At 50.2% G+C, this 20,816-nt stretch overlaps 1 protein-coding gene across 1 annotated transcript in view; it reads left to right on the top strand.

Moving 5' to 3' along the window:
- The window catches only part of tnnt1 (troponin T type 1 (skeletal, slow)), a 38,594-nt gene that overhangs the window by 2,929 nt on the left and 14,849 nt on the right, over nucleotides 1-20,816 (top strand). Inside the window, exons 4-10 of the mRNA XM_070862363.1 lie at nucleotides 5,579-5,600; nucleotides 7,525-7,585; nucleotides 10,244-10,360; nucleotides 13,990-14,067; nucleotides 14,202-14,315; nucleotides 15,609-15,718; nucleotides 18,889-18,979. Of these exons, the coding sequence (XP_070718464.1) occupies nucleotides 5,579-5,600; nucleotides 7,525-7,585; nucleotides 10,244-10,360; nucleotides 13,990-14,067; nucleotides 14,202-14,315; nucleotides 15,609-15,718; nucleotides 18,889-18,979 (593 nt within the window). The remainder of the gene's footprint in view (nucleotides 1-5,578; nucleotides 5,601-7,524; nucleotides 7,586-10,243; nucleotides 10,361-13,989; nucleotides 14,068-14,201; nucleotides 14,316-15,608; nucleotides 15,719-18,888; nucleotides 18,980-20,816) is intronic.

Here is a 20,816-nt window from a genome sequence, read left to right as displayed (position 1 = left end):
CAGGTTTCACTTTTGGAGTTTACATTAAACCTAAAGGTCACAAGGTGATTAGCTCCAGCAATGGGCCACGTGTGATTTATTATAGTGATAAGCATACGTATCACTACCTCTTTGACCAAGCTTTTGGTCATCTGTCCTAATATCTCTTTTTGTCAGATTTTGACTGTTACCACTCCCGTGAAACGCCTTGAAATGTTTTAGGCACTGTATATAGAACACAAGAACATAAGAAATAGGAACAGGAGTAGGCCACTTGGCCCCTCGAGCCTGCTCCACCATTCAATAAGATCATGGCTGATCCGATCATGGACTCAGCTCCACTTCCCTGCCCGCTCCCCATAATTCTGTATTCCCTTATCACTCAAAAATCTATCTATCTCCGCCTTAAATATATTCAATGACCCAGCCTCCACAGCTCTCTGGGGCAGAGAATTCCACAGATTTACAACCCTCTGAGAGAAAAAAATTCCTCCTCATCCCAGTTTTAAATGGGCGGCCCCTTATTCTGAGATTATGCCCCCTAGTTTTAGTTTCAAGATTTAGGGAACTTGTCCACCTTTAGTCCGATTATTTTACCGAGTACTACTTCTTTAGTGATAGTGATTGTATTAAGTTCCTCCCTCCCTTGATTATCCATTATTGGGATGTTTTTAATGTCTTCTACCGTGAAGACCGATACAAAATATTTGTTCAACGTCTCTGCCATTTCCCTGTTCCCCATTCTTAATTCTCCAGTCTCATCCTCTAGGGGACCAACATTTACTTTAGCCACTTTTTTCCTTTTTATGTACCTGGAGAAACTCTTACAATCTGTTTTTATATTTCATGCTAGTTTACTTTCATAATTTATCTCCATCACTTTATTATTTTTTTAGTCGTTCGTTGCTGGCTTTTAAAAGTTTCCCAACAACAATACAAGTTGTTATGTCTTCAATACTCTTATGAATGCCTCCACGAGGTCTAGTATTGTACTTGAGCTGTTGTGACCTTAGTCCCATTTATTGTAACTCCAGAGAGTGAGGCACAGGCGTGGTGGGCAGCCTTTTATACTGGGCCCTGCACACCTATGCAGGTGACCCTCAGGTCTCCCACCACAGTGCCCTCTGGTGGCACACCTTATATGACTATACAGTTAGTATAAAAATGGTCTACATACATGACACAAGTTGTTATGTATGAATAAAGAGTCTGATCAGATACTGTCAGCTCAAAGTAAAGTGTGACCGTAGTCCTTTATTGCAGGTCTCCAGAGTGCCTCTCCAGCCTGTGAGGCCTCCTTAAGTACAGGTGCTCCCAAGGGATTGTGGGGTTCCTTGGGACTCCAGGGGATGAGCCCTCTGGTGGTTACTCAAGGTATTTACAGGTTTACATAGAAACACAAGTTGTAGTTGTTTTCAGCATCTATCGCACTGTGATGTCATAGCATGTATTGAATTAGGGACAGTGACAGTTTCAGCTCCCGCTGTTTGACGGGCTGGTTCAGCAATGCTGCTCGGCGGGAGACTGCAGAGTAAGGCTGGGTTATACTGCGGTTACTGGAAACTCGTGCCCACGTGAAAGAGGCTCCTGGAGAAGGTTTCGCCTTCCAGGGCTTCAGTGTGCATGGTACAGTCCTGAATTATACTTGCCACCTTTGCTTGATGCAGTCCACTTTTCATCATTGTGGGCAGTCTAACCGTTCCCTGACAACAGCATAACCCGATTTCCTTCGCTCCACCATTGGTGGCCTTGCCTTCAACTGCCAAGGCCCTAAGCTCTGGCACTCCCTGCCTAAACCTCTCTGCCTCTCTACCTCTCTATCCTCCTCTCAGACACTCCTTAAAACCTACCTCTTTGAGCAAGCTTTTGGCCGCCTGTCCTAATATCTCTTTATGTGACTCGGTGTCAAATCTTTTTAAGGTAGAAATTGCCCTCCGTCCGAAACGGGGCGCAGTGACCGTTTTTTAACGTTTTTCTCTGCCCCAATCCACGTTACAGTGGTGATTCCACAAATGTGAAAGAAATCTAATTTACCGGGGGCGAGTCAGACAGGTGGTAGAACGTCTGGAACTCAGCCATATTGGTGAAGTACTCTGTTTATTCAGTGGGTGCAGTTAATCCATGAGATGTCTGCGCTCCTCTAATTCTGCCCTGTTGAGCATCCCTGATTATAATCGCTCCACCATCGGTGGCCGTGCCTTCTGTTGCCTGGGCCCCAAGCTCTGGAACTCCCTCCCTAAACCTCTCCGCCTCTCTACTTCTCTTTCCTCCTTCAAGGAGCTCCTTAAAACCTACCTCTTTGACCAAGCTTTTGGTCACCTGCCCTAATTTCTCCTTATGTGGCTCGGTGTCAAATTCTTTGTCTTATAATACTCCTGGACGTTTTACTTCGTTAAAGGTGTTATATAAATGCAAGTTGTTGTTGTTTATGATACAAGCTTGAGAACATCTTTGAGTTGTCCCTGAGTGGCTCCCTCAGTGACCTAGTTGGGTAGGTGCACCAACCAGTGTGTTGCTAAGCCATGCAGACCAGAAGGTTCCCATTCCAAATCCTGGGTTGTACTGAGCTACCCAATCTGAACTGGGTCAGCGTCTGGGATGCTGTGATTGGGGCTTGGGCTATGGAGTGGAAAAATCAGCCGGGATTCGCACGCCTGATGGCTATCCAGTGACGCCCACTGGAGAATGCATGTTGGATAAGGACAAGAGCAGTCAGGCAGTCTGCGGACACCTAGATTACATGAAGAAGGGCCAATTTAAGTACATTTAAGACAGAAATCGATAGATTTTTGGATATTAAGGGAATCAAGGGATATGAGGATGGTGCAGGAAAGTGAAGTTGAGGTAGAAGATCAGCCATGATCTCATCGAATGGCAGAGCAGGCTTGAGGGGCCGAATGGCCGACTCCTGCTCCTATTTCTTATGCTCTTATTTTCTTATTGGTCAAGGTGCTAGAGGGTTTTCAGCTCCTGTGAAACAGATCCCAACACCTTCAGGAGATATCTGCGCTCCTCTAATTCCACCCTCGTGAGCATCCCTGATTATAATCGCTCCACCATCGGTGGCCGTGCCTTCTGTTGCCTGGGCCCCAAGCTCTGGAACTCCCTCCCTAAACCTCTCCGCCTTTCTATCGCTCTTTTCTCCTTCAAGACGCTCCTTAAAACCGACCTCTTTGACCCAGCTTTTGGTCACCTGCCCTACTTTCTCCTTATGTGGCTCGGTGTCAAAGTCACTACATTAAAGGTGCTACATAAATACAAGTTGTTGTTGTTGTGGAGGGAGAGCGTGCAACAGTTGACCATTGTGTTATTCTACACATTTGACTTTTGCACACCTCCTGATCGGACAGCTCCTGGGCCTGGCCAAGGTGGCCTTCAACAGGTCCAGGCAGCGGGCAATTGAGGCGGGGGGGGGGGGAGGAGGGTCATTCGGCCGACTGCCTGCCTGTCCTCCGCGGTTACGTTCGCGCCCGGGTATCCCTGGAGATGGAGCATGTGGTGTCCACCGGCAGGCTCGAGGCCTTCCGCGACCGGTGGGACTGGAGTGCTTCATCCTCCGTCCAAAAAAAGTATTTTGGTTTAATTTGTGAAGTTTCCTTTAAGTTTTGTTTAATTTTATTGGTTCTGCCCCTTTAAAAGGGGTAGCTGATTCCTTTATTTATTGGTGATGGCACCAGCCTCAATTACCAGAATTCAACAAACAGAAGTTGCCTTTTGCAACCATGACAACCATCTTTTGGTCAAATGACATGATCAAACCAGTAGTATGATGGCCAATGGATGCTGTTGAATGAACAGACACACCCGTCCGCATGCCCCGACACGAGACTCCCAAAGCAAGCGCTCTACTCAGAACACCTTCACGACAAGCGAGCCCCAGGTGGGCAGAGGAAACGTTACAAGGACACCCTCCCTGATAAAGTGCAACATCCCCACTGACACCTGGGAGTCCCTGGCCAAAGACCGCCCTGAGTGGAGGAAGTGCAACCGGGAGGGCGCTGAGCACCTCGAGTCTCATCGCCGAGAGCATGCAGAAACCAAGCGCAGGCAGCGGAAGGAGCGTGCGGCAAACCAGTCCCACCCACCCCTTCCCTCAACCACTGTTTGTCCCACCTGTGACAGGGACTGTGGCTCTCGTATTGGACTGTTCAGCCACCTAAGGACTCATATTAAGAGTGGAAGCAAGTCTTCCTCGATTCCGAGGGACTGCCTATGATGATGACGTAAATAATTCCACTTTCACACTTGTGAGTGCTTTGCTTTGTGTGCGTAATGTGGCTTGTGACAGATATCTCTGCAAATTACATTGGGACCCTGAAACTGGGGTACTTTTCATCTCAGTTAAGTCCATGCACCCATGCCCGCAAAGTGTCCAAAAAGTTCATCGGTATAGGAGTAGGCCATTCAGCCCCTCGAGCTTGTTCCTCTTCACTTCCTGTTTTAAAAGCAATTCAATCTCTTTCTAACAGCCCTTGTTCCCCTCTCACCCCTTTGGGTGGTGTGGAGACCACGGGCCTATTTCTAAGCTGTATCGCCACTTCTCCGCAGTGCCAAGCCTGTGCCAAGGGAAGGTTGGAACTCAGTTGCTCCACCCTATGAGGAGAGATTGAGTAGATTGGGCCTATATTCTCAGAAGTAGAAGAATAATTTTTGAACGATTTTCTGAACGATAAGCATGTTAGGGGTTAAGGGGAGCGGGCGGGGAAGTGGAGCTGAGCCCAAGATCGGATCAGCCGTGATCGAGGGGCCGAATGGCCGACTCCTGCTCCTATTTCTTATGTTCTTAATGAGAGGTGATCTCATTGAACCATACATTTCTACAGGGCTTGACAGGGTAGATGCAGGGAGGATGTTTCCCCCCGGGCTGGGGAGTCTAGAACCAGGGGTCACAATCTCAGAATAAGGGGTTGGCCATTTAGGACTGAGATGGGGAGAAGTTTCTTCTCTCAGAGGGGGGTGAATCTTTGGAATTCGTTGCCCACGAGGGCTGTGGAGGCTCAGTCGTTGAGTATATTCAAGACCGAGATCGATAGATTTTTGAATATTAAAAGAACAAGGAATATGGAGATCGGGCGAGTAAGTGGAGTTGAGGTAGATCAGTTGATTGAATGGTGGAGCAGGCTCGAGGGGCCGAATGGCCGACTCCTGCTCCTAATTCTTATGTACCCAGGCAGAGAAAGGTGCTCTGTGCAAGCCATCTGATTGCCCACAGATGCACGTGAATGCTGTGATTCAGACTCGGAGAACAATTGGCACAGAGCACTTGGTGTGAGCAGGTTCAGAAGTGGTCTGTCAGACTGGGCACAGAGTGCCACATTGTGCTGATCGTGTAGCCCATCTCTGGCACACAGCGACTCTCTGCTATCCTGCCGTGCTGGGCCGCTTGCCAAAGGGATTTATGAACACATCCCTTCTGTTTTATAATCACATTGTCAGACTTCAAATAACACCGGCACGCCAATCTCCGTCTGATGTTTGTCCTTTCCATACTTTTCAAAGAACTCACAATGACTATTTCTTTTTTTAGTTTAAGCGAGATTTGGAAGTAGGTTACCCTCAGAAATTACATTTCTTCTTTTATTTTCCCCTTTGCTTGCAGAAGAGGAACGGCCCAGACCAAAGTAAGTAGTTTGAACTTACGTTTAACACTTCACGCACCCGGCTGCATCTCCCAGAGCGGCTCTGGGTTTGAAATCAACGTTTGGAGATATAAAAATTGTCTCTTCAAAGTACATGTGGCAGAATATTAAAGAATACACCTTGTGATAGAAGAATTAATTCTTCAATTTATAGAATGTTTATTGAGTGAGGGTTCTATTGGGTAAGAGTTTCTCAGCTATTTTCTGTGTTTCTCCAACACACTCTGCATCGCACCCGGCCTATCTTTTACCCCTCTGTGCCAGCCGTGGCTCAGTGGACAGCACCCTCGCCTCGGAGTCAGAAGGTTGTGGGTTCAAGTCCCACTCCAGGGACTTGAGCACATAAATCTAGGTTGGCACTCCCAGTGCAGTGCTGAGGGAGCGCCACACTGTCGGAGGGGCCGTCTTTCGGATGAGACGTTAAATCCCGTCTGCCCTCTCAGGTGGACGAAAAAGATCCCGCGGCACTATTTCGAACAACAGCAGGGAATTTTATCCCCGGTGTCCTGGGGCCAATATTTATCCCTCAACCAACATTACTAAAAACAGATTATCGGGTCATTATCTCATTGCTGTTTGTGGGAGCTTAGCTTTGTGCAAATTGGCTGCCGTGCTTCCCACATTACAACAATGACTACACTCCAAAAGTACTTCATTGTCTGTAAAGCACTTTGAGACATCCAGTCGTTGTGACAGGCGCTATATAAATGCACGACTTTCTTTTCCACCTATTTCTTACCTTCCTTCCGGAAGGCACTTGGTTCTTGTCGGGCTTCTTTTCCGTACCCCAGCCAGGTGGCCCTTTATGTGCCATTCATGCGTGACCCCTGATGGGGGCGTGTCAATGGGCAATTTGACCGTAGAAGGTGTAATGTATGCCCCTGTGAGCATGCTCACAGGTTTGTAGAGCTGTTGCATTGTGAGTGGCTCAGCCAGTCACGTGATGTTCACAAGACTCAATAAAATCCCAGCCAGTTGGGTCGAGGCCATCCACGATGAGGTATGCAGTTGTGAGCCTGGTGGATGAACTGGTAATGTGTAGTGTGATTGTTGAACCCTTTGCTAATAAACAAACTAGTTCTTAATAGCAACGTGTTGCTGTGAATTCTTAAGCTAAGAACCCGTGAAGCAAATACAGTACAGAGGACATCGCAACCAAGCCCGACCCCTGACCCGCATTCACACTTTCACACAGGAGAGAATGCCTTCCTTTTACCCAGAGGGTTTTACGTTTCACTTCTTCAGCACAGGACAGCGAAGCCTATTTCTGTGAACCATCAATTTATTGAGCTGTTAAAAACGCGCACCTTTATATTTTTAACATATTAAAAGAAAGCAAGACTTGCATTTATATAGCGCCTTTCACGAGCCCTAGAAGCTCCCACAAACAGCAATGTGATAACAACCAGATATACTGTTTTTTTTTTTGTTATTTTGATTGAGGGATAAATATTGGCCCCAGGACACCGGAGATAACTCCCCTGCTCTTCTTCGAAATAGCGCCATGGGATCTCTTACGTCTGAGAGAGCGGACGGGAGCTCGGTTTAACGTCACATCCAAAAGATGGTGACATACATACAAGGAAACACGGACAAAGATGGACAGGCCGTAGGCCATAATATTTATCTAATCCACCCAGCAGAAACTCGTGGGACCAGGTAGAATGCCAGTTTTACACCCTGCTCAATATTGGTCTCGGTTGACTTCAATGGAGAGTAAAATCGTGGCGGGCTGTTAAACCAGATTTGCTCCCAATCCCGTCAGCTTCCCGATGGAGGGTTAGATTAAAATTTCCCCCACACATACACGAAGCTCAGCGATGAGCGCTCACAGTTACGACTTATTGAGAATGGTATCGCACGCGGTGACAGTTCTGAAAGTAATGCTCCATTTTGTCTCTCCCAGGCTCGTTGTTCCCCAGATTTCTGGTCCCAAAATCCCCGATGGAGAAAGGGTTGACTTTGATGTAAGTTCCCGCCGGTAATCGGATCTGTTTGGTGTTTATCATTGGCCTATAATGGGGTCAGGCGGTCTCAGTCTTCCGAGAAGCATCATTGCAAAGCTCAATACTCGCATTGGAGGCGAGGTTCACTCGGTTGATCCCTGAGATGAAGGGGTTGTCTTATGAAGAAAGGTTGAGCAGGTTGGGCCTGTACGCATTGGAGTTTAGAAGAAAGAGAGGTGGTCTTATTGAAAAGTATAAGATTCTGAGAGGGCTTGACAGGGTAGATACAGAGAGGATGTTTTCCCCTCGTGGGGGAATCTAGAACTAGGGGGCATAGTTTCAGAATAAGGGGTCGCCCATTTAAGACAGAGATGAGGAGGAATTTCTTCTCTCAGAGGGTCGGGAATCTTTGGAATTCTTTCCCCAGAGAGCTGTGGAAGCTGGGTCATTGAGTAAATTTTAGGTGGAGAAAGGCAGATTGTTGAGCGATAAGGGAGTGAAGAATCATGGGGAGCGGGTGGGGAAGTGGAGTTGAGGCCAAGATCAGATCAGCCACAATCTCAATGAATGGCGGAGCAGGCTCGAGGGGCCGAATGGCCGACTCCTGCTCCTATTTCCTATCTTCTTATGTTCTTATGATAGACAGATCTTTGAATGATAAGGGAGTGAAGGGTTATGGAGAGAGGGAAGGGACTGTTTCCCCTCGTGGGGGAATCTAGAACTAGGGGCCATAGTTTCAGAATAAGGGGTCGCCCATTTAAAACGGAGATGAGGAGGAATTTCTTCTCTCAGAGGGTCGTGAATCTTTGGAATTCTCTCCCCAGAGAGCTGTGGAGGCTGGGTCATTGAATATATTCAAGGCGGAGATAGACAGATTTTTGTTAAAGCATGATTGGAGCCATGGAGCAATGGAGAAGTGTACGTCTGACCCCGGTTCCACTCAGTTCCTGATCTGAACCATAGCAGCAGCAGGTGCTGGGAAATCTGTGGTGAATCCTTACACAAAGAGGCGGAACCAGAGGGCAGAGTCACGCCTTCGTGGTCCACTGCCTCTCGCCTTGGCCGGCTACAGTGAGACAGTGAGTCATCTGGGAGTAAACCTTCAGACTGGCTGCATTTATTTATTCGTTCACAGGATGTGGGCGTCGCTGGCCAGGCCGGCATTTATTGCCCATCCCTAATTGCCCCTTGAGAAGGTGGTGGTGAGCCGCCTTCTTGAACCGCTGCAGTCCGTGCGGTGAAGGTGCTCCCACAGTGCTGTTAGGGAGGGAGTTCCAGGATTGTGACCCAGCGACGATGAAGGAACGGCCGATATATTTCCCAGTCGGGATGGTGTGTGACTGGGAGGGGAACGTGGAGGTGGTGGTGTTCCCATGCGCCTACTGCCCTTGTCCTTCTAGGTGGCAGAGGTCACGGGTTTGGGAGGTGCTGCCGAAGAAGCCTTGGCGAGTTGCTGCAGTGCATCTTGTGGATGGTGCACACTGCAGCCAGGGGGCGCCGGCGGTGGAGGGAGTGAAAATGGTGGATGGGGTAAGTCCAATATGGAGTTCAGGAGAAACTTCTTTACCCAGAGAGCGGTGAGAATGTGGAACTCGCTGCCACAGGGAGGGGTTGAGGTGAATAGTATCGATGCATTTAAGGGGAAGCTGGATAAACACATGAGGGCGAAAGGAAATGTTGATAGGCTGAGATGAAGTTGGGTGGGTGGAGACTCGTGTGGAGCAAAAAACAACCAGTTGGGCCAAATGGCCTGTGAATGGTGCTGTAAATACCTTCGGCTTCATTGTCGGTGATTTTCTCGGCGTTGCGGCTGCTTTTTTTGCCCGGCGAGAGTTTGCACGCAAGTTTTTTCCTTGGTATCGCCCACAACAGAAGTCGCCCGCCGGGACCAGACCGCCCACGTGCAACGTAAGTTTGGGCTCATCTGCCGGTGTCCAGATCGCTGAGCGACCCGCCCTGTAAAAGTTGCTTAAACAGGGCGATAAAGGGGGGGGGACCAGCAAAGAAAGTTAAGTGAAAGGTTATGTAATTCTTTATTTAACATTTTCCCACGCCGATTAGGCTTAAAACTGTCGGGAACGTTTTGTAGATGGGTTTTTTAATAATAATATTTCCTTTAAGTTTTACCCCCTCCGGAGGCCCAACCGCAGCCTCGGCCTAAATTTTTGCACTTGCCGTCCATTCTGGTAACGACCGCCCATTTGGCTAACGTTCCACTTCCCCGCCGACAATGAGTGTGCAACGCCAGCGTTTTTCCGCCGGGCTATCAGTTCCACACACCTTCAGCCTCAAAATGGAAATTCTCGCCCGTTTCTCTCGCCGAGCATTGGCGATCCTTCTCAGCGGGCAGTCGGGCGTTGAGGGGGCCTTTTATGGAAAGTCTGGCCCTATGACATTAATGATGAGTTGGCAGCGGTTGCCGTCCAGACTTCTCCTTCCCGGCTGAAGGAGAGAGCACATCGGCAGGAAGCCAATTGGTCGGAGGCCAATGCTGACGACAAAAGTGGAAAATGACATCTAAAAACAAGTAGGAAAAAGGTGACTGCGTTGAATGCCCCCTTACAGAGATACGTGCAACATCCCAGCGCAGTTCCTTTCAGACAAAGCTCGATTAGGGTTTGCTGAACTTTGATACCTTGATTTATTGTTTCTCCCCCACACCCCCCTCCTCCTTTATAGGACATCCACAGGAAGCGGATGGAGAAAGATCTCCTGGAACTCCAGACTCTGATTGACGCGCATTTCGAGCAGAGAAAGAAAGAGGAGGAAGAACTGATTGGCCTGAAGGAGAGGATTGTGAGTATTCGCGCTTCAAGCACTCGAGTTCGAACTCACCGAGCGTGGGAAACAAAGAAACGAGGGCAGATCTTGGATAAGTGTTATGTTCACAACAAAGCAATGTAACTGAGTACTGTAGACATGAGTAAGTGTGACCTTAGCTCCTTTATTCGAACTCCAGAGTGCCAGTACAGCATGGGAGGCCTGCTTATATACAGTGCTCCCAAGGGATGCTGGGATCCCTTGGGACTCCCCCACGTACGCCCACTGGTGGCGGCATGATACAGGTTGCATAGGGTTGCATACATAACAATAAGTATCTTATTTTATTATATAAGCAAGACACTGTTAATATTCAGAGTAGATCCCGGATCACCAGTCGTAAATAAGAACCGTTCAGATAACTGGAAAGCGCAATCAGTGATCCTGAATAAATTCTGACCTCCCAGTTCGGTCACTGTGGTCATTCTCTGCCTTCCTCTTTCTTGAGAAGAAAAATATCACAGTCCTGTCACATATTGTGAGATGCTGTGGCACGTATCCGTATTTTGTTGGTCAGTATGTATGGTCCTTGTGAAAGGATACATGTACCACGGTCCCCTTCCTTCCGGAAGACATTTTGGGATCGAAATTCGGTTGGCAACGCCACTCGTTAGCGCCGGAGAGGGATGGCTAACAGGCGGCTAAGGGGTTACTGGGGCGACCGGGTTCCTGGGCTCACGGCAAATTTAATTGGGCACCAAGGCGTACCGCTGCGCGCTCTGATGCCACCCACGTGGTGACATCATCGAGCGTGCAATGCCCCCGTGACTGCGATATTCGGTGAGCACGGTGGCCTTACCGGCAGGCGTCCGTACAGCCTGGGAAAGGTGGTGGGGCATCAGGGATTCCCGGGGCGGGAGCGTCCAGGGAGCAACGTAAGTGGTTAACTTTAATATTTTTTAGCATTTATACATTAATGGGACCAGTGGGGAAAGTGAGAGTGAGGGAAAGTGTCGGAAACTTTTCTGTTCCGTTTTTTTCATCTCGCATGCCGGCAGCCTACCGTGGGGAAATTCGGTCGGTCTCCTGAGACACCGCTCCCTTGGCGCCCGAGGGTGAGTATGCAATGCCACTTTAAGTGCTGCTCTCTCACCTTTGGGCGGCAAAACTGAATTTTGCACAGTTTGAGGCGGTGATTACCGCCCGGCGTAAAAATCAACGCTCAGCCGCTGTCACCGCCTCAAAAAACACGGGACCGAATTTCCTTCACAAATAGCCCAACTGTTTCCAAAACAAAATAGCCTGGTTCGCTTCGGGTCGCCAATCTTCCAGCACTGTCCAAGTGTCTCCAGGAATTGAAGATTAATTTCCTGGACCCTGCCGTGAAGAACCTGGAAAAGAAAAATCATGGGGTCTCTGGAGCATGTTGTGTGCTTTCTTTATCATTATCTTCACACACTTTAGTATATTACAGTGTCAGCTGTGACTCAGTGGGCAGCACTCTCTCGCCTCTGAGTCAGAAGGTTATGGGTTCAAGAGCCACTCCAGGGAATTAAGCACATAAATCTAGGCCGAGACTCCCAGTGCAGTGCTGAGGGAGCGCCGCACTGTCGGAGGGGCAGCGCTGAGGGAGTGCCGCACTGTCGGAGGGGCAGTGCTGAGGGAGCGCCGCGCTGTCGGAGGGGCAGTACTGAGGGAGCGCTGCACTGTCGGAGGGGCAGTGCTGAGGGAGGGCCGCACTGTCGGAGGGGCAGTGCTGAGGGAGCGCCGCGCTGTCGGAGGGGCAGTGCTGAGGGAGCACCGCACTGTCGGAGGGGCGGTACTGAGGGAGCGCTGCACTGTCGGAGGGGCAGTGCTGAGGGAGGGCCGCACTGTCGGAGGGGCAGTGCTGAGGGAGCGCCGCGCTGTCGGAGGGGCAGTGCTGAGGGAGCACCGCACTGTCGGAGGGGCGGTACTGAGGGAGCACCGCACTGTCGGAGGGGCAGTGCTGAGGGAGCGCTGCACTGTCGGAGGTGCCGTCTTTCTCATGAGACGTTAAACCGAGGCCCCGTCTGCTCTCTCAGGTGAACATAAAAGATCCCGTGGCACTATTTCGAAGAAGAGCAGGGGAGTTATCCCCGGTGTCCGGGGGCCAATATTTATCCCTCAATCAACATCATGAAAACAGATTATCTGGTTATTATCACAGTGCTGTGTGTGGGAGCTTGCTGTGCGCAAATTGGCTGCCGTATTTCCCACATTACAACAGTGACTACACTCCAAAAAGCACTTCATTGGCTGTAAAGCGCTTTGAGACGTCCAGTGGCCGTGAAAGGCGCTATATAAATGCAAGACTTTCTTTCTTATTATAAAAATACTGGAAATGGGGAGAAAAGGGCTGTTTGACTGGGGGAGGCGGGTGGAGGTGGGAGGTCATGTGATGAATCCTCCAGGAATACGCCCGACCAGATTTGCAGCAATCTGAGGTGTTTACGAATCCCAATCGAGGATTCCACCCGGCCAGCTCCGCCTTAGCCCTTCACTTAGGTTTGTAAATTTTGGACTGCGCGTTAATTTATCTTATGAGGAAAGGTTGAGCAGGTTGGACCTATACTGATTGGAGTTTAGAAGAATGAGAGGCGATCTTATTAAAATGTATAAGATTCTGAGGGGGCTCTGTTAAGTCTGTGATGTACCTGTGAATGACTGCACGAGGCAATGTGTTGTACTCAAACTGTGATGACCTTAGTCCTTTATTCGTAACTCCAGAGTGAGGCACAAGCATGGTGGGCAGCCTTTTATACAGCCCCTGCCACCAGGGCAGGAAACCCAGGTCTCCACCAGTTGCACCCTCTAGTGGTGCCAGCAAAGTATATACACAGTGTAAACCTTACTGATAGCACATCAGGTAACAAGTCTCCATCTTATGCAACTATACAGTGACTACACAGAGAGTATATCTATAGTCTGCATATATAACAGGCTCGACAGGGTAGATGCAGAGAGAATATTTCCCCTCGTGGGGGAATCGAGAACTAGGGGGGCATAGTTTCAGAATAAGGGGTCACCCATTTAAGACGGAGATGAGGAGCAATTTCTTCTCTCAGAGGATCTGGAATCTTTGGAATTCTCTGCCCCAAAGAGCTGCGGAGGCTGGGTCATTGAATATATTCAAGGTGGAGATAGACAGATTTTTGAGCGATAAGGGAATGAAGGGTTAGGGGGAGTGGGCGGGGAAGTGGAGCTGAGCCCAAGATCAGATCAGTCATTATCTTATTTGTTATATATGCAGACTATAGATATACGCGCTGTGTAGTCACTATGTCGTTGCATAAGATGGAGACTTGTTTACTGGATGGACTATCAATGAGGTTTACACTGTGTATATACTATGCTGGCACCATTAGAGGGTGCAACTGGCGGAGACCGGGGTTTCCTGCCCTGGTGGCAAGGGCTGTATAAAAGGCTGCCCACCATGCTTGTGCCTCACTCTGAAGTTTGGAATAAAGGACCAAGGTCACTACAGTTTGAGTACAACACATTGCCTCGTGCAGTCATTCATAGGTACATTACGGACATAATATTATTGAATGGCGGAGCAGGCTCGAGGGGCCAAATGGCCTACTCCTGCTCCTATTGCTTATGTTCTGATGTTGTGACGCAAGATGTTGTCGTTCCATATCTAGGAACACCGGAGAGCGGAGAGAGCTGAACAGCAGAGATTCCGCGCAGAAAAGGAACGAGACCGCCAGACCAGGCTGCTTGTGAGTCCATCTTCCTCCGTCCCTCCGTGTGTCCCTGCCATGTGTCTTCTCCACTCGTCACTGTCCCGCACAGATTGACTATTCTCGGTTAATCAGCGTCTTCTTTTCCTCCACCCCCATTACCCATTAAACAGGAGGAGAAAACACGCAAGGAGGACGAAGAGGCCAAGAAACGTGCAGAGGATGATGCCAAGAAGAAGAAAGTCCTGTCTAACATGGGCGCACATTATGGCGGTTACCTTGTTAAGGTAGGGCCCTCGCCAATGCCTGTGTAACGACGAGTACTTCGAACAGCACAGTCTGTTGCTGCTATTAAATGGAAACGCTATTACTGCCTCCTCAAAAGGTTTCCCTGAAACTTCCATGAAAATGGTGCCCCCTTTAAATTATAAATGGCCATGTACGCTTAGGGGCAGACATTGCGTATCGCCTCGATTGGGGGCGGCAACCAATCCCAGGCTGGACATTCTGCGCTCGGCGCACAAGTTCCGCCCCGGCAGCAAAATTGGGGTTACCGCCCTTCGCAGGAAGTGTAGCGCAATGTCACGCGCTCCACTTCCTCTTGGGGTGCGATCGGGGGAACGCTATCCAGGCTTATCGCGGAGAGCCACGCGGCCTTTCCACGCAGCGCTGATGCGTTTCAAAGTTCCTCCCCTTCCGTCAAAGTTCCTCCCCTCCCTTCGACAGGCCTCCACGCGGCCACCGGGGATGCGGGGAGGCGTGGCCGCTGCCCCGGCACCAAGACACAGTGCCGGGCTGCACGAGCGCGGCACGTGCCCCGTGATATCGGCGGACAGCGGCCCCACCGATGCGTCGGAGAGAAAAAAAAAATGGCGGCGCAGCGCGCCTCCCCTTCAACGTTCACCCCCCGCGAGCAAAGTGCGGCCCGGCTCGTGACCCACGAGGCTGGCGCTGACATCGCCCGCGGCAGCCTGAGGGGGGGGGGGGGGTGGGGGGGCGCTACCCAATTTCCACCGCGAGGAAAAACGGGGTCGCCGCGCACGACGATGATGTCATCGTGGGTGGCGCGGAGGCCGGGGCGCTACCAGTCGGGGTGCGGCGCTACCAAGATTCACGCCTCTGCTAACTCCCGCGCAATTTTGCTTTTAGTCGTAAAAATTCCCAAGATGCTTCACAGGAACGTTGTCAATCAAAATTTAACACCCAGCCACATAAGGAGATATCAGGCCAGGTGATCAAAAGCTGGGTCAAAGAGGTCGGTTTTAAGGAGCGTCTTAAAGGAGCAAAGAGTGGTAGAGAGGCGGAGAGGTTTAGGGAGGGAGTTCCAGAGCTTGGGGCCCAGGCATCAGAAGGCACGGCCACTGATGGTGGAGGGGTGGGGAGGGAGTGAAGGGTGCACAACAGACCAGAATTGGAGGAGCGCAGAGATCTCGGAGGGTTGTTGGGCTGGAGGAAGTTACTGAGGTATGGAGGGGGCGAGGCCCTGGAGGGATTTGGACACCAGGATGAGAATTTAAAATTCGAGGCATTGCCAGACCTACGGAGGAAGTCAAGTGTTTGCCGTTGTGTTTGTTCCACAGGCCGAGCAGAGACGAGGCAAAAGGCAGACGGGGCGTGAAATGAAGAAGAAGGTTCTGGCAGAGAGACGTAAGCCTCTCAAAATCGACCATCTCACCGAAGAGAAAATGAGGTAAAGCCAGTCAGATCCTTTCATCTCCAATTCCTGGCGTCACTATCTCATTTTAATTCCAACTTGGGTCAATCGTATTTTTACAGCTCGCTCCCTCTTTGCGTAATCTGCCCTTGGGGAGAAAAACAATTCTCTCAGTTTTTTCCTCCGCTCCTGAAGCTACGGAGATATTTGACGGTAGAGATACCAACCCTCCAGGCCGGAACCGGAGTCTCCCAGCAATTGAAGATTCATCTCTTGGCCACTCCTGAGGGCCAGCCCGGAGAGAAAAATCCATGGGGGCGTTAAATAAATTGTGCGGGAGAAATTAGCTGCGTTTGCGCCTCCCTTTGGCGCCCCTGGATGGGGGGGGGGGGAGAGCGGGAGGGGGGGGGGCGGGGGGAGAAATGCTTTACCGCCCAGGCATGACGCTGGCAACGATTGCCACCATACTCGGTGGGAGTTTAGTGGCAGCTCCACGGTCTCCTGCGCCCAGAGATCGAGACGTCATCGCCGCCCGCAGCGCCCACGGACCCGAAACGGGGTTTCGGACCCTGCAGCGGTGTCGGGTGATGAGCGGCCAACCGCTACCGGAGCTGAAAATGAAAGGGGAGAAGGCCGACTGCTGAGAAAGAAGAAAAAAAAATCTGACCTTTCCGTTGCCGATCCGGTCGCGGTTTCTTTGCGGAGGGGGGGGTGTGGGGGGGGGGGGGTCGGTCCAGCGATCGCTCAGCCCGGCAGTTGGCACCCCCGCGCTCCAGTGCCCCAGGTCGGTGGCAGAGTCGGCAGCCTGGGCCCTTCCCTTTAATTGAGGGTACAGCCCCTCGGACACGGCAGCGCTGCGCGGCCCAGGGTTTAAGAACATAAGGACATAAGAATTAGGAACAGGAGTAGGCCATCTAGCCCCTCGAGCCTGCTCCGCCATTCAACAAGATCATGGCTGATCTGGCCGTGGACTCAGCTCCACTTACCCGCCCGCTCCCCGTAACCCTTAATTCCCTTATTGGTTAAAAATCTATCTATCTGTGACTTGAATACATTCAATGAGCTAGCCTCAACTGCTTCCTTGGGCAGAGAATTCCACAGATTCACAACCCTCTGGGAGAAGAAATTCCTTCTCAACTCGGTGGCTCCCCCGTATTTTGAGGCTGTGCCCCCTAGTTCTAGTCTCCCCGACCAGTGGAAACAACCTCTCTGCCTCTATCTTGTCTATCCCTTTCATGATTTTAAATGTTTCTATAAGATCACCCCTCATCCTTCTGAACTCCAACGAGTAAAGACCCAGTCTACTCAACCTATCATCACAAGGTAACCCCCTCATAGCGTTGCTGAGGCCTGCGCCCCGTTACCACTCCGGGAAGGAAGTGGGACGATCGCCCCGTCCTGCCGGGGCCGGTAACACCAATTTATTGCGAAGGGTGAGACTCCTGCACCTGACGGGAGGCCCGAGTGTTAACGCCACCCCCCAAACGATAATCAATTTCTAGCCCTGCGTGTCTTTTTTTTCATTCTCTTGCAACGCTATCGTTTATTAGTTATATAGCAGATGGGCGGGGAAATGCTGTTTGAATGACAGTCAGAATTATCCAATCAGGTACGCAAGTGTCTGTTTGCTTCCCAATTGGCTGTGGGAAGGGGGGGGTGGTGGGGAGGCGGTGACGGGTGGGGAGGGCGCAAGGATGGATGTGTCAGGCGACCAATGGTGGGAGCGTGGGGTGAGGCGTTAGGAGGTCATGTGATGAAATCTCCTGGAATACGTCCAACCAGGGTTGGCACCGTGATTCTGTGTGTAATGGCTGCCCTCCAGTGGTCATTTTCCCACGTGTGGCCCTGGACCGTGACTATTCAACCCTGAAGTGAATCATTTCATAAGAACATAAGAATTAGGAGCAGGAGTCAGCCATTCAGCCCCTCGAGCCTGCTCCGCCATTCAATAAGATTATGGCTGATCTTCTACCTCCACTTTCCTGCCCTATCCCCATATCCCTTGACTCCCTTATCGTTCAAAAATCTGTATATCTCTGCCTTGAATATATTCAATGACCCAGCCTCCACAGCTCTCTGGGGCAGAGAATTCCAAAGAGTTACGACCCTCTGAGAGAAGAAATTCATCCTCATCTCTGTTAGAAATAGGTGACCCCTTATTCTGAAACTATGCCCCCTAGTTCGAGATTCCCCCACGAAGAGAAACATCCTCTCAGCATCTACCCTGTCCAGCCCCCTCAGAATCTTATATGTTTTAATAAGATCACCTCTCATTCTTCTAAATTCCAATGAGTATAAGAACATAAGAAATAGGAGCAGGAGTAGGCCATACGGCTCCTCCGCCATTTAATACGATCATGGCTGATCATGGACTCAGGTCCATTTCCCTGCCCGCTCCCCATAACCCGACTAGGCTTGTATTCAATGGAATTTAGAAGAATGAGAGGGGATCTCATAGAAACATATAAAATTCTGACGGGATTGGACAGGTTAGATCCAGGAAGAATGTTGTTGATGTTGGGGAAGTCCAGAACCAGGGGTCACAGTCTAAGGATAAGGGGTAAGCCATTTAGGACCGAGATGAGGAGAAACTTCTTCACTCAGAGAGTTGTTAACCTGTGGAATTTTCTACCACAGAAAGTTGTTGAGGCCAGTTCGTTAGATATATTCAAAAGGGAGTTAGATGTGGCCCTTATGGCTAAAGGGATCAAGGGGGTATGGAGAGAAAGCAGGAATGGGGTACTGAAATGCATGATCAGCCATGATCATATTGAATGGTGGTGCAGGCTCGAAGGGCCGAATGGCCTGCTCCTGCACCTATTTTCTATGTTTCTATGAATCCCATAGGCCCAACCTGCTCAACCTTTCTTCAACATCAGGAATCAATCTCGTGGACCTTCTCTGAACTGCCTCCAATATAAGTATATCCTTCCTTAAATAAGGAGACCAATACTATACGCAGTACTCTAGGTGTGGTCTCACCAATGCCCTGTACAGTCGTAGCAGGACTTCCTTACTGTTATACTCCATCCCCCTTGCAATACAGGCCAACATTCCATTACTTGCTGTAAATTATCCTCGGGCAGTGAGGCCAGTCCCTGCCGCAATCGCCACTCAGCATGAGCCTGGGACCTTCTGGCCTCAGCACGACACCAATTACTCAGCAAGGCGCCTCGATTCAAATTGTTACTTCTGTTTCTGTGCAGAGAGAAAGCCAAGGAACTGTGGAACTGGATGTATGAGCTAGAATCCGAGAAGTTTGATCTGATGGACAAGCTGAAGCGGCAGAAATACGAGGTGGGTGTTGCAGCCAAGCCGAGATGTTGCGAAATGCCAGCGAGTAGAATGAGGGTACAGCGTCATCATCATGGGCAGTCCCTCGGAATCTTGCTTCCACTCTTAAAATGAGTCCTTAGGTGGCTGTACAGTCCAATACGGGAACCACAGTCCCTGTCACAGGTGGGACAGACAGTGGTTGAGGGAAAGGGAGGGTGGGACTGGTTTGCCGCACGCTCCTTCCGCTGCCTGCGCTTGCTTTCCGCATGCTCTCGGCGACGAGACTCGAGGTGCTCAGCGCCCTCCCGGATGCACTTCCTCCACTTAGGGCGGTCTTGGGCCAGGGACTCCCAGGTGTCGGTGGGGATGTTGCACTTTATTGGGGAGGCTTTGAGGGTGTCTTTGTAATGTTTCCTCTGCCCACCTTTGGCTCGTTTGCTGTGAAGGAGTTCCGAGTAGAGCGTTTGCTTTGGGAGTCTCGTGTCTGGCATGCGGACAATGTGGCCTGCCCAGCGGAGCTGATCAAGTGTGGTCAGTGCTTCAATGCTGGGGATATTGGCCTGGTTGAGGACGCTGATGTTGGTGCGTCTGTCCTCCCAGGGGATTTGTAGGATCTTGCGGAGACATCATTGGTGGTATTTCTCCAGCGACTTGAGGTGTCTACTGTACATGGTCCATGTCTCTGAACCATACAAGAGGGCAGGTATTACTACAGCCCTGTAGACCATGAGCTTGGTGGTAGATTTGAGGGCCTGGTCTTCAAACACTCTTTTCCTCAGGCAGCGCACAGGAGGCGGAGTTGAATCTCGTCGTCAATGTCTGCTCTTGTTGATAGGAGGTCCCCGAGGTATGGGAAGTGGTCCACGGTGTCCAGGGCTGCGCCGTGGATCTTGATGACTGGGGGGCAATGCTGTGCGGCGGGGACAGGCTGGTGGAGGACCTTTGTCTTACAGATGTTCACAGATAACAGCATCTCGGTCCTGATGTTTGGAATCTGAAGGGCTGGGTGGCATTGTGGGTTAGACACTGGACTTTTCATCTGTGGTTACAAATCCTGCCAGGAATGACGGATAACCCGCAAGGATCGGTGTGAAATGAGGCTGGCCAGTCTCAATCCAGTTCCTAATGGACGTGGTCCCTCAGCGCACAATTGGCCCTAAAGGGACCTTGTTACACGGACGTAGTTATTTGTACTAGCAGAATGCTCTGATTGTCTCTGATAGGCTCTCCATGATCACATGACCTGATTGATGATTGGTCGCCTTGGAGGATAAGACAGTTTCTCTGGAATGTGCAATTAGAATCTTCTGACTCAGAGGCGAGAGTGCTACCCACTGAGAAACTTATCACATTCATACATTGGAATGATTCTTGAAAGACTTCCCTTCAATAGAATAACCTCACGATTCCTAGAACAACATTTTGCAGTGAGCGGTGCCAACATAACTCAGTTTTCCAATGAGTTTAATTGGCATCTAACTGGTAAACCCATGTCCCAAAAGACACCTAAGCAGGTAATGAGGTCTTTGCATCCCCGAGGAAGGATTTTGTTAATCAGGTCCAATCGTTAGAAAATGAAGCCCTCTGCTGCATTTTTGCACCACCATACAACCCAGTAAAACACTTTTTTTTCCAGACAGTTTGTTTCTGGATGTATCCTTCTTTGACTTTCAACCCCAGTTTGGGGTGGGATTGGGTCGAAGTGAGCACGTTAAATGATCGTAGGTGAGCTTTGCCGATTATAATTTCTACTCCCTCGGATGCCAGTGACCCCCGGATCATTCTGAAACTGGTGTGGATCCAGCTGGCAGGTAAGTTTCAAGAGGCACTGCAGCAACTCGCAAAGGCTTCTTCGGCA

Source organism: Pristiophorus japonicus, chromosome 19 (genome assembly GCF_044704955.1).
Source record: "Pristiophorus japonicus isolate sPriJap1 chromosome 19, sPriJap1.hap1, whole genome shotgun sequence".
NCBI lineage: Eukaryota > Metazoa > Chordata > Chondrichthyes > Pristiophoridae > Pristiophorus > Pristiophorus japonicus.
Note: the sequence above shows the minus strand (reverse complement) of the source record. Positions and strands in the feature narration are given on the sequence as shown.